Source organism: Chelonia mydas, chromosome 11, assembly GCF_015237465.2.
Source record: "Chelonia mydas isolate rCheMyd1 chromosome 11, rCheMyd1.pri.v2, whole genome shotgun sequence".
Lineage (NCBI taxonomy): Eukaryota > Metazoa > Chordata > Testudines > Cheloniidae > Chelonia > Chelonia mydas.
Window position 1 is genome coordinate 33976513 of NC_051251.2, and position 15033 is coordinate 33991545.

General features: G+C 45.9%; 1 protein-coding gene across 5 annotated transcripts in view; it reads right to left on the reverse strand.

Moving 5' to 3' along the window:
* IFIH1 (interferon induced with helicase C domain 1) overlaps positions 1-14986 on the reverse strand; it is a 50969-nt gene extending 35983 nt beyond the window's left edge. For 3 of the 5 annotated variants that reach the window (XR_006284881.1, XR_005227355.2, XM_007056641.4), the window contains exon 1: positions 1777-9465. Coding sequence is in view for 1 of the 5 variants with exons in the window: in XM_007056641.4 (XP_007056703.2) it covers positions 1777-2226 (450 nt within the window). In the remaining 4 variants the exon portion in view is untranslated. Of the gene's footprint in view, positions 1-1776; positions 9466-14904 lie in introns of those variants that run through there. The other 2 variants (XM_043525266.1, XM_043525267.1) reach the window with 2 other exon arrangements.
* Between the last annotated feature and the right edge of the window lie 47 nt (positions 14987-15033).

Genomic DNA, 15033 nt, shown 5'->3' on the forward strand with positions numbered 1-15033 from the left:
TAAGTTCCTGATTCAGGAAAGTGCGTAAGGACATGCTCAAAATTAAACATACTTAAATCTCATTGAAGTCAATAGGACTCAAGCACACGATTGAAGTTAAATATGGGACTTATGTGCTTGATTTTATATGCATGCTTGTTTAAGTCCTGTCCCAAATTATTTTTTTCCTGCCTCAGTGTGCATTCCAGAGGTTCACATACGATAGCTGCCCTCTTTAGACTTGCTTGTTGGAATGCAGAGACAATGATTTAGAGGTGCTCAATGACCCTAGAAAGTCCACCATCACTCCCAGACACTCTGTCTGAAACTAAACTAGCCAACACATTTTCTCTATGCAAAATGCATGACAGCTTCTGGCATGGAAAAGGTGAACAAAACTGCCATGGTCATAGTGTGCGGTTTGTAGTCAAAATCTTATTATCAAGCAAGTTCAAATCCGTTGCAGCATCAAACCGTATCATATCAGTAAGAATATCTACCACAGGAGGCTTTGCCATCACCATCAGTATACATGCCTGTCACAGTTCTCAGGCTGCTGATGGACACCTCCTACTGGATGGGTATTTAAAAGTGCTTAGGACACCCCATTTGCCTAAGTAGGAGTCCCTATGACACAAATTGGGTCTTTCTATGTTGGGGGGGGGGGGAGTATGCACAGTGTGCTCAGAACTGTACAATTCAAAGAGTAAAGACTGGGATTTGTCTACACTACGAAATTCCACAGACCCTGCATTGCCCTAATTGACATAAGTGCTGCGCCTCTTGTGGAGGTTGTTATTATGTCGGTGTACCAGACCACTTACTTCCACAGAAGCAGCATTCTAGTGTAGACACTGACTTAATTAGGTCCACATAAGCTGCCTTACCTCAACCTAACTCTGTAGTGTAGATCAAGCCATGGTTTTCACCGCAGAAGACTTACAATCCATGTAAGACAATCACTCATAATGTATACCAGAGAACCCCAAAAATTCCAACCTCAAAATGGTACCCTTTTTTACCATACAGAGAGAGAGAGAGAGAGAGAGAGAGAGAGAGAAAGAAATTCATTCATTAGTGGATTATTGTTAAAAGATATAGCAGACATATTCTGAGGAGGAGTTTGTATGAAAAGATGGTTATCAGGTGTATTACCGGAGAGGGGCTGTTCCAAGCACAAGACACAGCAAGGAAAAAAAAAAGCACAAAATTAACAAATATAGAGGCGGCAGGGCTGGAATAGGAGAGCAGGAAATAGGAGAGCAAGCATGAGTGGGAGCAGAGGGGTGAAGAACCTTGAAGAACACGTTTGAGTTTGATATGTTATACAAGCGCCAGTTATGAGAGTCAAACAGGGGAGTCCTGCGGCCTGAGCAACAGGAGAGGAAGATCAGTTCTGCAGAGGCGTTTTCGCCACCCAGGTCACCGGACAGCTTTTGGGAGGTGGGACCACAGGCAGGGAAGGGCAATTCCTGTACTTCCCTCCTGGGCTCGCTGCCCGGGGAGGGAGGGAGAGAGGGAAGGAATCCCAGATGCTGCGCGTCTCCCCTGGGAATGGCTGCTGGGGCGGGGCGGGAGTCAGGCGAGCAGCGCTCGGCCCGGGTGAGACTTTCCTTTGACAGGGAGACGATGAGGCTCATCCACCCTGTCCGGGAATCCTGCCCCGCACCCCGGCTGCCGGGAAGACAATGCCGCGGTAGCTACCTCTCCGGCTCTGTGGGTGTAAGGGGTGTGTGGAAATGCAGCAGCTCCGCGGCCAAGCCCAGCACCCGGGGTGGAGGGGGCAGCGCTACCTACCCGCTCCTGGTCATCGTCCTGGAAGAGTCCCTTCTCCACACACTTGTTGGTGACCTGCCGGCTCCTCAGCTTGTCCACCAGGGTGCCATAGAGCAGCTGCACCAGGCGCACGCACACGTCGTGCTCGGTCTCCTCCGCCGGGGAGGGCAGCTCGCTCAGGCTGGGGTTCACGTAGCAGGCGGCCAAGTCGCTGCCCCCCTGCTGCAGCGCAGTGACAAACTGCTGGATCCAGCCCTGCTGCTGGCAGCCCCGCGCCACCGCGTCCAGCAGCAACCCAGCCGCCTGCGGGTCGCCCTGCTGCGCAGCGACCGCCCGGATCCGCTCCTTCTCCTGCGGGCTCAGCGTGGCCAGGCGGTCCAGCACCGGTGCCACCTGTATGGACTGCGTGAGCCGCTGCCTGAAGCAGGAGATCAGGTAGAGGAACTGCTCCTCGGGCGATAGGGCCGACATCTCTCCTGCGCCCGGAGTCACCGTGGCAAGGCTGGGGGCGTCGGATGATGGCGCTTCCGCCTGCTCCGAGAGTCCCCAGTGCCCAGGGAAGGGGGAGGCTCCCTACGCTTCTCCGGCGCTCAGGTCCCAGCCGCTTGGCCGGGGGCGGGTGGCTGCGGTTCTCCCCCTGCGCCCGGCCCTTGCTGGAAGGGTGTAGCTAACCCTCAGCCTTTGCGCTTCCCGCTGGTGGCCTGGGCACGTCTCTCCGGCTTCTCCGCTCCCTGCCTCCAAGGTTCTGCTGAGCAGGGGAAGCTCACGGCGCTTTTAACCGTCCCCCGCCGTCCGCTTTCGGTTTCGATTCCTGCCGGCTGATCGGTTTCCAAACGCAAAGGGCTGAGCCGTCTTCCTGAATCCTGCAGCCAGCCCCTGCCGAAGCCCAGGTGGCCAGCCCAGCCCGGGAGGGGAGCTGGGTCCTGTCCCAAGTCGTCTCTTGCCAGCAGAACGGGGTGGCGGGAGAGAAGGAAGAGAATACATAGGGGGCACAGAAAGGCAAAAATAGCAGCACAGGAGCCATATGTGCAGTACAAACAAAACAACAGCTCCCCCAAAATCATGAGATTGGTTTAAAAATCATGAGGAGTTTTTAAGTGTGGGGTTTGATTTGCCTTCTGTTTTCTGAGCTGCTAGGTCCCACACTCTTCACTTTTTAAGCTTTTATTTACAACCCTCAGGGCTGGTTCTGTATAGGTTCCTATACCACCCACATCACAATAGTATCTGAGTGCCCTCCACCCCCTGCAATAAGCAACATGACTAACATCTGTCATGTTGTTCTCGGACTTGCTCTTGCTCTCTTTCATCCTCTCTCCAAGGGGAGACTTGTGCTTGGAGTGGAGTGTTTTGTTTTGGAAGGTCTTTGGGTGTTTTTAAATGTGCATGCTACTGTGTGTCTATGTTAGAGAAGTTTCAGAGTAGCAGCCGTGTTAGTTTGTATTCGCAAAAAGAAAAGGAGTACTTGTGGCACCTTAGAGACTAACAAATTTATTTGAGCATAAGCGTTCGTGAGCTACAGCTCACTTCATCGGATGCATTCAGTGGAAAATACAGTGGGGAGATTTATATACATAGAGAACATGAAACAATGGGTGTTACCATACACACTGTAATGAGAGTGATCAGGTAAGGTGAGCTATTACCAGCAGGAGAGCGGGGGAACCTTTTGTAGTGATAATCAAGGTGGGCCATTTCCAGCAGTTGACAAGAATGTCTGAGGAACAGTTGGGGGTGGAGGGGGGAAATAAACAAGGGGAAATAGTTTTACTTTGTGTAATGACACATCCACTCCCAGTCTCTATTCAAGCCTAAATTAATGGTATCCAGTTTGCAAATTAATTCCAATTCAGCAGTCTCTCATTGGAGTCTGTTTTTGAAGCTTTTTTGTTGAAGAATTGCAACTTTTAGGTCTGTAATCGAGTGACCAAAGAGATTGAAGTGTTCTCCGACTGATTTTTGAATGTTATAATTCTTGACGTCTGATTTGTGTCTATTTATTCTTTTACGTAGAGACTGTCCAGTTTGATCAATGTATGTTAGAGAAGGCAGCTTGAAGAAGCATGCCTTGCTCTGGAAGTGGAAAGAGGTGGAGTTTGTGAGGGCCCTTAGTTCCTGAGAGAGTTTGCTTCACAATATCAGAACAGCCCTAGAGATGGTTCTGTCAGACAAGCTTCAACTTATGGTAGAAGGAGTTGTCAGCTACAATCTTTATCCTGAAGGTCTAAGCAATATCTTAGATATCGTGGGTTCAGGCCATAGAGCATCTTGAACTTGACATTCAATGAGAAGCCAGTGTAGAAAGCAGAAAACATACTGGAGGTAGCCAGTGTTGCTGAGGAAGTACATTGTAACGTTCTGTATTGGCTGGAGTTTCCTAAGGGCTGATGGCTTGACAACCAGGTATGTTGCATTGCTTTTTTTCCAGGCAGCAGGTCACGAAAGCAGGTATTGCTGATGCCAGGTCATTATCCATCAGGATAGGATGGAGTCTCAGCTAACTAAAAATGGTAGGAAGCATGGCTCCCTGATGCTGCTATGTGACAACTTAGTGTCAGCAAGGACAGTGGTTCCCAAACTTTTTACTAAGGGGACCCATCAGGTGCATTTTTTCTTTTGCATGATCCATCCAGAATCCAAATTAAGGGGGAGGAGGGGGAGAGAAGGAGGCAAGAGGCAAAATCACAGGCAAGGATCCTTCTCCTTTGTCACTGCCACCTCCTTCTCCTCTCCCTGACCACCTGCAGCAGCACCCTCTGCCTTCACACCACAACCCTGATCTTGGCTTGGTGTGGAGGGAAGGCTCGGGGTGAGGGAGGTGTTGGAGAGCGAGCCTGTACTCTCCTTACAGCAGCAGAACCTATGGGGGTTCTGACTCCCGACTCTGGGTGTTGCAACCTGGCATATGGGGTCGCAACGCCACTCAGGTTTGGCCAAACCTGGCTTAGGGTATGTCTAACACTTCAAACTGGGGATGTAATTCCCAGCTTGAGAAGACATATCCTTGCTAACTCTGTTTGAACTAGCATACTACACATAGTGTAGCCGCAGTAGCGCAAGAGGTCGGTGGTGCTCGGTGCCTTAAGTATGTGCCTGGTGCCTTGGATGGGTATGTACATGGGGTGGCTAGCTCCTCCAGTCATGGCTACCATCTATTTTTAGCATGCTAGCTCAGTGAGCGCTACTGTGGGTATGTCTCCCAAACTGGGACTCCTATCGCCAACTCAAAAGTGTAGACATATCTTTAGTGTCATCTGTGGGTGGAGCTTTCTAAATTGGGGTGCCTAAATTAAGGCAATGCCTTCCATATTTGGGCACTCAAATCAGCATTCCAAATATCTAAGTAGTAACTTGCTAAATTACATTAGTTTCTGTGAAGTCACGTCACTCTTCTCAGAGTGGTAGCCATGTTAGTCTGTATCAGCAAAAAGAATGAGGAGTACTTGTGGCACCTTACATCCGATGAAGTGGGTTTTAGCCCACAAAAGCTTATGCTCAAATAAATTTGTTAGCCTCTAAGGTGCCACAAGTACGCCTCGTTCTTTTCACTCTTCTGTGTCTGTCTGTTTTCCCGTTCTGTAAAGTTGTCAAATAAAGTTCTCCTCTGCTGCGCAAGGAAGTTGTGTGTCTTAGGGCTGGTCTACACTCACAGTGCTGCAGTTGTACCAATGCAGCTGTGCCACCATAGTGCTTAGTGAAGACGCTACCTATGCCAATGGGAGAGCTTCATCCGTCAGCGTAGGTACTCCACCTCTCTGAGAGGTAGCTATGTCAATGTGAGAAGCCCGTTTTCCACCCCTCTGAGTGATGTAGTCATACCGACATAAATCTGTAATGCTTTATTTAGTCTTTCTGACTTCCAGTCTTTGATGAAAGACTCTATGAGCCTAATACAGATTCCAATGATGTGAATGAGATTTTTCCATAGATTTCAGTGGGCTTTGCATTTGGCCCAAAGAGGGCAAAGTGTTAAATACTTCAAAACATGTCTAAATGGCAGATGAAATTCATTGTTGATAAGTGCAAAGTAATGCACATTGAAAAATATAATCCCAACTGTACACACAAAATGATGGATTCTAATTTAGCTGTTACCACTCAAGAGAGCTTGGAGTCAACCCGGATAGTTCTCTGAAAACATCTGCTCAATGTACAGCGGCACAAGCCAACAGAATGTTAGGAACCATTAGGAAAGGAATAGATAATAAGGCAGAAAATATCATGATGCCATTATATAAATCCATGGTATGCCTACACCTTGAATACTTCATACCTTTCTGGTCACCCCATCTCAAAGGAGAGATATTAGGATTGGATGAGGTACAGATAAAGGCAACAAAAATGATTAGGGGTATGGAACAGCTCCCATATGAGGAGAGATTAAAAAGACTGGAACTGGTCATCTTAGAAAAGAGACAACTAAGGACGGATATGATAGAGGTCTATAAAATCATGAATAGTTTGGAGAAAGTGAAAGTGTTATTTTTTACCCTTTCACACAATACAAAAACCCAATGATATTAATAGGCAACAGATTTAATGCAAACAAGAGGAAGTACTTTTTCACACAATGCAGAACTAGCCTGTGGCACTCACTGTCATGGGATGCTGTGGCGGCTAAAAGTATAACTCGGTTCAGAAAATAATTAAATAAGTTCATGGAGGATAGGTCCATAACTGGCTATTAGCTAAGATGGTCAGGGCATTACCCCATGATCCGGGTGTCCCGAACACTCTGACTGCTAGAAGCTGGGACTAGACAACAGGGGATGGATCACTTGATAATAGACCTGTTCTGTTAATTCTCTCTGAATTATTTGGTGCTGGCCACTGTTGGAAAATAGGATACTGAGCTAGATGGACCGTTGGTCTGACCCAGTATGGTCATTCTTATGTTCTTAAGTAGAGTTGTAGCTACATATGTACATAGAAACTCTCTCTTCTGTTTTATAGTCCTCTGTTTTCCTCTTTCAACACTGTTTGCTTTCCATTATCCTTTTCTGTATGTCTATTCTGGGTTTTGGTTTCATTTCATTCTGTGCTGTTTGGTTTCATTGTTCTCTTACTGTTCCCTTTTTATTTCTGGTTTGTTCCAGGTCTGTTCAGAAGCTCCTATATTCCCTAAGATTTCATATTAATGCCCCTCTGTCTTTCTTTTGATACTTCTTTCCAACACATTACCATCACCAGTCACTGCACATTTCCTCCTTGAGTTTTTACATTTTTTGATTTTGACTGTCATTTTCCTTCACAATTAGGAACAGAGCTCTCCAACCTAAAGATCCTTGTTGCTAAGTAACGTTTTCACCCACCCTTACTTTTTCTGGGCATCCTTGTTGCCATGGCACCTTTGGTTAGCACAAGCACAAGTCATTATTACTTGAACAGGGCTATAGGGAAATAGATGGCGGGGGCCAGATTTTTAAAGATATTTAGGTACCTACAGATTCAGATATGTGCCTAACCTAGTACCTCGTGGAATTTTCAAAAGCACATTTAAAAATGTTTTCCTTTGAGTAAAGGGGAAGTTTGTTAAAGTTTCTAAACTAAGACATGTTGGAATCCATTCCATATATATGGAGTTTTATAAAAGTATCATTACGGCCATACCTGACAGCAAAGCTACAGTTCATGACTATAACATTTTTATTATAACCCTGTTTTTCTTGGGTTAAGATCCATTGTTTTAATTTGTAAATTACGATAAAACCAGGTGTAAGCATGGTGGCCTGTCTCCCCAACCCAGGAAAGACTGATACTACGCACTGGGGGCTAGATTCACAAAGGGACTCAGGCATTGTGACAGTAAGCATTACAACACCTAACTTTTAGGTGCCTAGAAAAAAACCCACTGGAATCCACAAAGTCTTGAGTCCAGCACCTAGGCTCTCTATATAATGAATGGGGAGATATAGGTGCCTAAGAATGGGATTTGCCAAAGCCAGCATGCTAAGTGGGGACCTGTGTAAACTAGCCAAAGGGAGATACTGATGAAAGGAGTGTGTCCTAAGCCCCATTCCTCACATAAACTTGGGTACCTAAATCTAGGCTGGAGGGTGGAACCTCTCTCTGCTTGGAATTCACAGCCAGGAAACCTCTCCTGGAAGCAGACACCTATGTATTTTTTGAAGATGCTACCTCCCATTGGCATAAGTACTTCACCAAATCCATATTTGCATAAAATCCATACATGATTTAGTTTATAATTATGTAAAAAAAAAAAAAGGAAAAAAGATTAATTAAATCCAGCTCTCAAAAGCTGGGAAATGCCAGAGTTATGGTTGCTTGGGCAAACTTAATTATGCCCTATTGTGCATCCAACTTGTACCCTGAGTAAGTCAAATACCCAGAGGAAAAAAACAGCATGGGGTGTGTAATTAAAGACTATATCATAATGCACTCTCACAAAGAGGAATGTATGGACAATCAAACTTCTGAGTTCTTGACTTCGCAACCTAGAGTTCTTTTAATGTAGTATTTTTGTAAGTCATTTCCTAGTTTTAAAGGAAGGAGGTAAAAACTAATTCCATTATTTACACCTGTCACATCCAGCCCTTATGATGCATCATCAGCAGAGTTTGAACCTTCAGTACTTCAACACAGACTATTACAATTTGACCTATAGACTAATTACATTAGTTAATGGCAGGAGAATACTTATCCCAGACAATGAAGGGCCACAGCCAGTGTATGATGGATCTGGGGGATGGCCCAACTGTCTCCTCTTTCACACTGGAGAGAGGGGAGATGGATTGCTGGGACACCTTGCTGAATCCAGGAGTGTTGTCCGGGAGGGGCTGGAGCTCTGTCTGGCTCAATAAATTCTCAAAGCAGCATTTTTCTTTCTTTGTCTATCGTAAATTTCAATTATTGATGGAAATATTTTGTCATTGTTTTTTGTGTGTATGGTGAAATTGACATTTACTGATAAAAAATGAATCGTTCCAAGCATAATCATAATACATACATGCAAGGGGGCTGATTAAGGTTGCTCTGTCTATAATTATGGCATTTCCTAACTTTTGAGTACTAGTCTTTTACAATCTTAATAATATTCTCTTAGTGTAATTTTGTCAGTGTAACTTCCTGGGTTTTAAAAAAGGCAAACTAATGTTCTCTCCCGCAAAATTCCATCATGTGGCATCATATTAACACCCATATAGGTCATCCACAAGGCTGAAACTTTAGATCCACCACACAGATCCTTGTCACTTGAGCTACTGGACTAAACAATAGCAATAGTAGGTTGTCATCCACTATGTGGACCAGCACTGCAGGGGAATGAGACACTTTGCCAGGGGTTTCTTAGGTACTTGTTGACAGCAGAGGAATGGTGGGAGTCAGGAGTCTTAGGATTCATTCCAGGCTCTGGAGGCGAGCATGCTCTAGTGAGAACAGACTCCTGTGCTTCTTTTCCTCAAGCTTTACCTCTGGGAAAAGACCTGCTGCTTTACTGGGTGATCCTCATAAAAGGAGGAGAAGGAAATGAAGAGGAGGAGCTGCAATACCTGCTAGAGGTTGAAGGGACCACTCCCAGAAACAAAAATGGACAGAAGGGAAACTGAGGAAGTCCTATTATAAAAAAGACTCTCAGATTAGAGCCAGAAACTTTGGGTTAAGGAACTGAAGAGGGGTGAAGGACAAACTGGGGGAAGTTTTGATCTTGTTTGTTACGTCTTGAAATAATACATAATAATAATAATAATAATGAAAAACCCAACAACTGACCCTGCTGGAAGTGACCTTCCCTGGACTTGGTGAGAAGGTTTCAGGCAGAATTCCCCAGAGAGGGCACTGGCTCAGCAAGAGCAAGCTGGGACTAGCACGAAGTGGGTGCTACAAGATAGGCCTCAATCTCGTTAAATGCCCTTGGCACAAAAAGTAGGCACGTGGTAATGAAATTTGCTGCTGATAAGGAAGTTGAGAAGCATCATCAATACAGAGGAGGATCAGAATATTATATAGAAAGATTAGGATAACTTTGAAGACTGGTGTGAAAGAAATGGGATAAAATCCAATAGTACAAAGTTTAAGGTCACTCACTTAAGGTGTAATAATATTAAATCTGCAGCTTGGAGCAGAAATTATCAGTTGGAAGCAACAAAGAAGGAGAGAGACCTGGGTGTGTGGGTCGATCACAGGATAACTATAAGTAAGGCTATGATTAGGTTCGGAGGTCACGGAATCCATGACTTTCAAAGATCTCTGTGACTTCAGCACCGACACCTGGGAACTGCAGGGTCCCTCAGTCACCCCAAGGAGCAGGGAGCCATGAGGAACCCCCAGCGGCAGGGAGCCATGAGTAACCCCTGCCACCTGAGGCAGCGGTGCCCCCAAATTCCCAGCCGCCGTGGGTGTGGGGAATCCCTGCAGAGCCCCAGCTGCCAGCAGCGGCAGGGCGGATGGCAGCAGCTCCCAGCTACAGAGGGGGTGGGGGCTTGGATCTTCCTGACATCTGCCCAGCCCCTTCCCATTTTATCATGGATTTTTTGGTAAAAGTCACAGACAGGTCACGGGCTTCTGTGAATTTTTCTTTATTGCCCATGACCTGTCCGTGACAAAATCTTAGCCTTAACTATGAACCATAGGCAGCGTATGACTCTTCCATTTGGGGAGGCTGGGTGTGAGTGCCAGAAGCTCCCCCTGACACCCTGCTCCCCTCCCCCTGTTCTGGCAGGCGCGGGGGGGTGTCAAGGGGGAGGGGGCAGAGGGGCACAAGTGGCAGGTGGGGGGACCTCAGGGGAAGAGCTGGAGTAAGGGCAGGAAGTGGCAGAGCAAGGGCAGGGCCACAGGGAAAGAGGCCAAGCAGGAGTAGAACCTCGGGACGGAGTGCAGGCAGGGCGATGGTCCGGGCGCCAGTGGCCCCCACCATTTCTCAGGAACTTCTGGCAGGGCGCTTCAAAGGTGGTGGACTGGCAGGCCTCCAAAAGGAGGTGCACCGCATCCAGGATTTCTTACCCCATTTGGGGAGGCTTAACTTCCCCAAGCCTCTTATACCCGCCACCCATGCTATGAGCCACCAATGTGATGCAGCTGTGAAAAAGGCAAATGTGATCCTAGGATATTCAGCAAAAAGAAAAGGAGTATTTGTGGCACCTTAGAGACTAACCAATTTATTTGAGCATAAGCTTTCATGAGCTACAGCTCACTTCATCGTATGCATGCAGTGGAAATATCAGGCAATGCATTTCCAGTAGCAACAGGTAAGTATTAATACCATCGTACAAGGCACTGGTAAGACCTCATTTGGAATACCATCTACAATTCTGGTCAACCATGTTCAAGAAGGATGAAATCAAACTGGAACAGTTGCAAAGAAGGCCTACTAGGATGATCAGGAGGGGTGAGGTTCTGGAACAGCCTCCCAATAGGAGTTGTGGAGGCAAACAATTAATTTCAAGACAGAACTGGACAAATTTATGACTGTGACTTCTGGGTTTTTGTTTTTTGATGTTCCTACAAGCTCATGCTTTAGGACTTCAGCCAGCCACCTGCAGGTGTCAGGAAGGGATTTTTTTCCTCAATGTAACTTCTTTTAAAAATCTCCTTTCCCTGCCACATCAGGGATGGCCACAACTGGAGATAGGACCTTGGGCGGGGAAGGTAAGGGTTCTGAGGTGGTACAAAGCATTCTTTCTCTCAGGTGCTGCTTGGCTGTTTCTTGTTAACTGATTGCTGTTATGTGGGATCAGGAAGGAATTTTTCCCCAGGTCAGACTGGCAGTAACCTTGGGTTTTTTTTCCTTCCACTGCAGTGTGTGTGTGTGTGGGGGGGGGGTTCACTTGCCCAAGATTAGCTACATATATCCCACTTACCCATTATCCTGCCATCCTGGGGGCCTTTGGCACTGGTGCATCTCTCACTCCTATTCTCTGCCTGGGGCACATAAGTCTAGTCTCCTGTGGGCTGTAATATTTTCATTTAATTTCAGTTGTTGGGTTTAGTGCTGGGTGGTGCGGGTGGCCTGTGACAGACAAGAGGTTAGTGATCTGGTAGTCTCTTTGGGCCTTAAACTCTAGGACACTCCAAGTCTCCCCTCCCGTTAGCCATGGTGTCAAGGTTCCTTCCCCACTCTGAACTCTAGGGTACAGATGTGGGGACCTGCATGAAAACCTCCTAAGCTTATTTATACCAGCTTAGGTTAAAACTTCCCCAAGGTACAAACTATTTTACCTTTTGCCCTTGGATTTTATTACTGCCACCACCAAGCGTCTAACAAATATATAACAGGGAAAGAGCCCACTTGGAAACATCTTTCCCCACAAAACCCTCCCCAAACCCTACACCCCCTTTCCTAGGGAAGGCTTGATAAAAATCCTCACCAATTTGCATAGGTGAACACAGACCCAAACCCTTGGATCTTAAGAACAATGAAAAAGCAATCAGGTTCTTAAAAGACGAATTTTAATTGAAGTAAAAAGAATCACCTCTGTAAAATCAGGATGGTAAATACCTTACACGGTAATCAGATTCAAAACATAGAGAATCCCTCTAGGCAAAACCTTAAGTTACAAAAAGACACAAAAACAGGAATATACATTCCATTCAGCACAGCTTATTTTATCAGCCATTTAAACAAAACAGAATCTAACGCATATCTAGCTAGACTACTTACTAAGTTCTAAGACTCCATTCCTTTTCTGTTCCTGGCAAAAGCAACACACAGACAGAGAGAACCCTTTTGTTCCTCCCCCCTCCAGCTTTGAAAGTATCTTGTCTCCTCATTGGTCATTTTGGTCAGATGCCAGCGAGGTTATCCTAGCTTCTTAACCCTTTACAGGTGAAAGGGTTTTTCCTCTGGCCAGGAGGGATTTTAAAGGTGTTTACCCTTCCCTTTATATTTATAACACATGGGCAGGAAAACTGTGTTAATGACTTGACCTTCTGTTGATCTAAAAAATTTTGCACTACAGCAAAAATCTTCAAAAGTACACACATCTAGTGTTTTGTGTCTTTTCTTTGATCATGATCCATTTTCTGTTTCTCTTTCTCTTATTCACAGGATTTTGCTTTCATTTCACTTTGCCTATTTCCTTTTTGTCAATTTTCTGTTTTCCTCATGAGAGTCTAAAGCTCTTCACTATCCCTTTCCTATACATTTTCATTTTTCTTCATGACAACTTTCTCTTGAGAAACTTGTAAATGATATAAATTGTTTAATTTCCCTCCCTGCAAACTCTCTCTCTGTTGTGTAATTCCACCTATTGATTCAGGTGCTTAATCCCCAAGAAAAAAAAATCAAGAGAATGAAGGAAGAAAAAAAATCTAAGAGCAAAGACCACCCTGTTCAAACTGTCTGACTACTTTCATTATGCAAGACTGCTCAATCATTATGCCCACAAATGTCATCAAATACATTCTCGAAGGTTTATACGAGAGTGATGTTATTCTCTTAGTAAGTGTAGATGGTCACTGGCGCGCACACACAGGACATCTAAAGCAACTAAAAGTAAATCAAACACCCAGAATCCAGTGTAAGTGTAGCTACTGTAAGAAAAGGCCAGATTCTGTCACCCTTATGTTAAGTAGTATCTTTTCCCCAATGAGACTATTTGAGTAAGGATGGAAGAATCTGGCTCACAGCAAAGAGATGTTTGCAATTCTGTAGCTCCTTTAATCAAAACATCTCAAAGCAGTTTATAAACCTTTAGCCTAAAGGCACTCTTCGATGGTAAAGGAAAAATGGATCTCATTTTCATGGTATATTGTAGGATATCTGCTGGCATCTGAGTGAATTGTGGGAATAGAGGGCAATTATCTATTATTCCTGTCACCATATTTCAGAACTCAGCTGGTCCCCATTTCCTTTCCAAACTGCTCACAACCCTAAACACAGAGGAATGCAGCAGTCCATTATTGTGACAAGAAAGCCTATCCTGTTATACTGGACAGAATTCTCACTGACTGATCCAGAAGTGCTAACTAAATGAATTTGGAGGTGGAAGGAGTTGCCTGAGGAGAACTCCATGTTTTGAAGCTGTTCAGGAATTTGTGTTTGATCTATTTTCAGAGCAGTTGCACTCAGTACAAGAAATGCTGAATCACTATAGAGACCTGGGACAATCAGCAGTGGCTGCAGAACGTCAGAACCCGAAAGGCCACATTCCTGAGTGGTGTGCCAAGCTTGCCCGGCCTACCTTGTCATAACACTAGAGTGAGACCTGCTTTCAGAGCTGAGAAGTGATGGCAATGGCAATAAGAAAGCCTGCCATCCCAGATTGCTACAGGTCAATGGGGCAGGGCCCCAGTTGGGTGTAGAGAAATCCACAGCAGGGGGCAGTTGTGGTGGGGATCTGCACAATTAAGTGTGTCCTTTTGTTTAGGCTAGAAAGTGTGCAGGCTAAGGAATTACATTGGGACAACTTGTATATGTAGACCAGGCCTTCTGCCTATTTTGCACAGATAGTGACCATGCAATGTGTAGAGCTGTGGAGAATCAGGCCAAGAGTATTTGACGTGTATAATACAAGTATATTTGTATGGGCTCAAAGTGTTTACAAATATTAAAGGGACACCTGAAATTAAGTCAGTTAAAAAAAGTTAAATGGTCTCAGTTGCTAAACAAGTCCCTGAATCCCCCAGTCAGTTTTCATGGTTGTAGAAACACATTTCCATGTTTTAAAAAAAATATTTTCTCTCTTCCCTATTGCTGGTTGAAAGGCCAACATAAACAGCAGGGGCCTCTGACTAAGTACAGAGTGCTGTCACCTGCAAAAATTAAACAAATTCAAAAGAATATTTTGTTTTCTCTCATGGCTTCAGTAACGATCATAACTGAAAGAAGAGGAGGGAAAAACATTTCCAGCCCAAGCTCTGATTTTGAAACTGAGGATGTTACAGGCCCCAACGCTTCAAAGGGCATCTCGGCGCAAGAGGGCAACAGATCATCCGCCCTTGTTTAAATACCAGCCAAAACCCACTGCTGCCCTTCTGATCCACCCTTCAAATCCCCCAGCGCAGCCTCGCCCTCCGCCGGTTCTCCCAGCAGAGCAGGGGCCCAGCCGCCCCCGTCTCCGCGCAGCCACAGCTGCCTTCTGCGCCGGCTCGGGTTTCGCTGCGTTACTGTCCGCAGTGCAACAACGGAGAGAGAAATTCTCCGATAGCCAGCCCGGCCGCCCCTCCCCCACGCCCCGCCCCTCTCCTCCTTACCAACGCCTCTCCCCCTCCCCACAAACGTTTCCTCTCGCTCGCTCCCTGCCGCCGGACCTGCACAAACTGGGGAGGGGAGTTGTGCCCCGCCCCCACGAGGCCTGACGACAGAGGGGGGCGGGGAGCCCG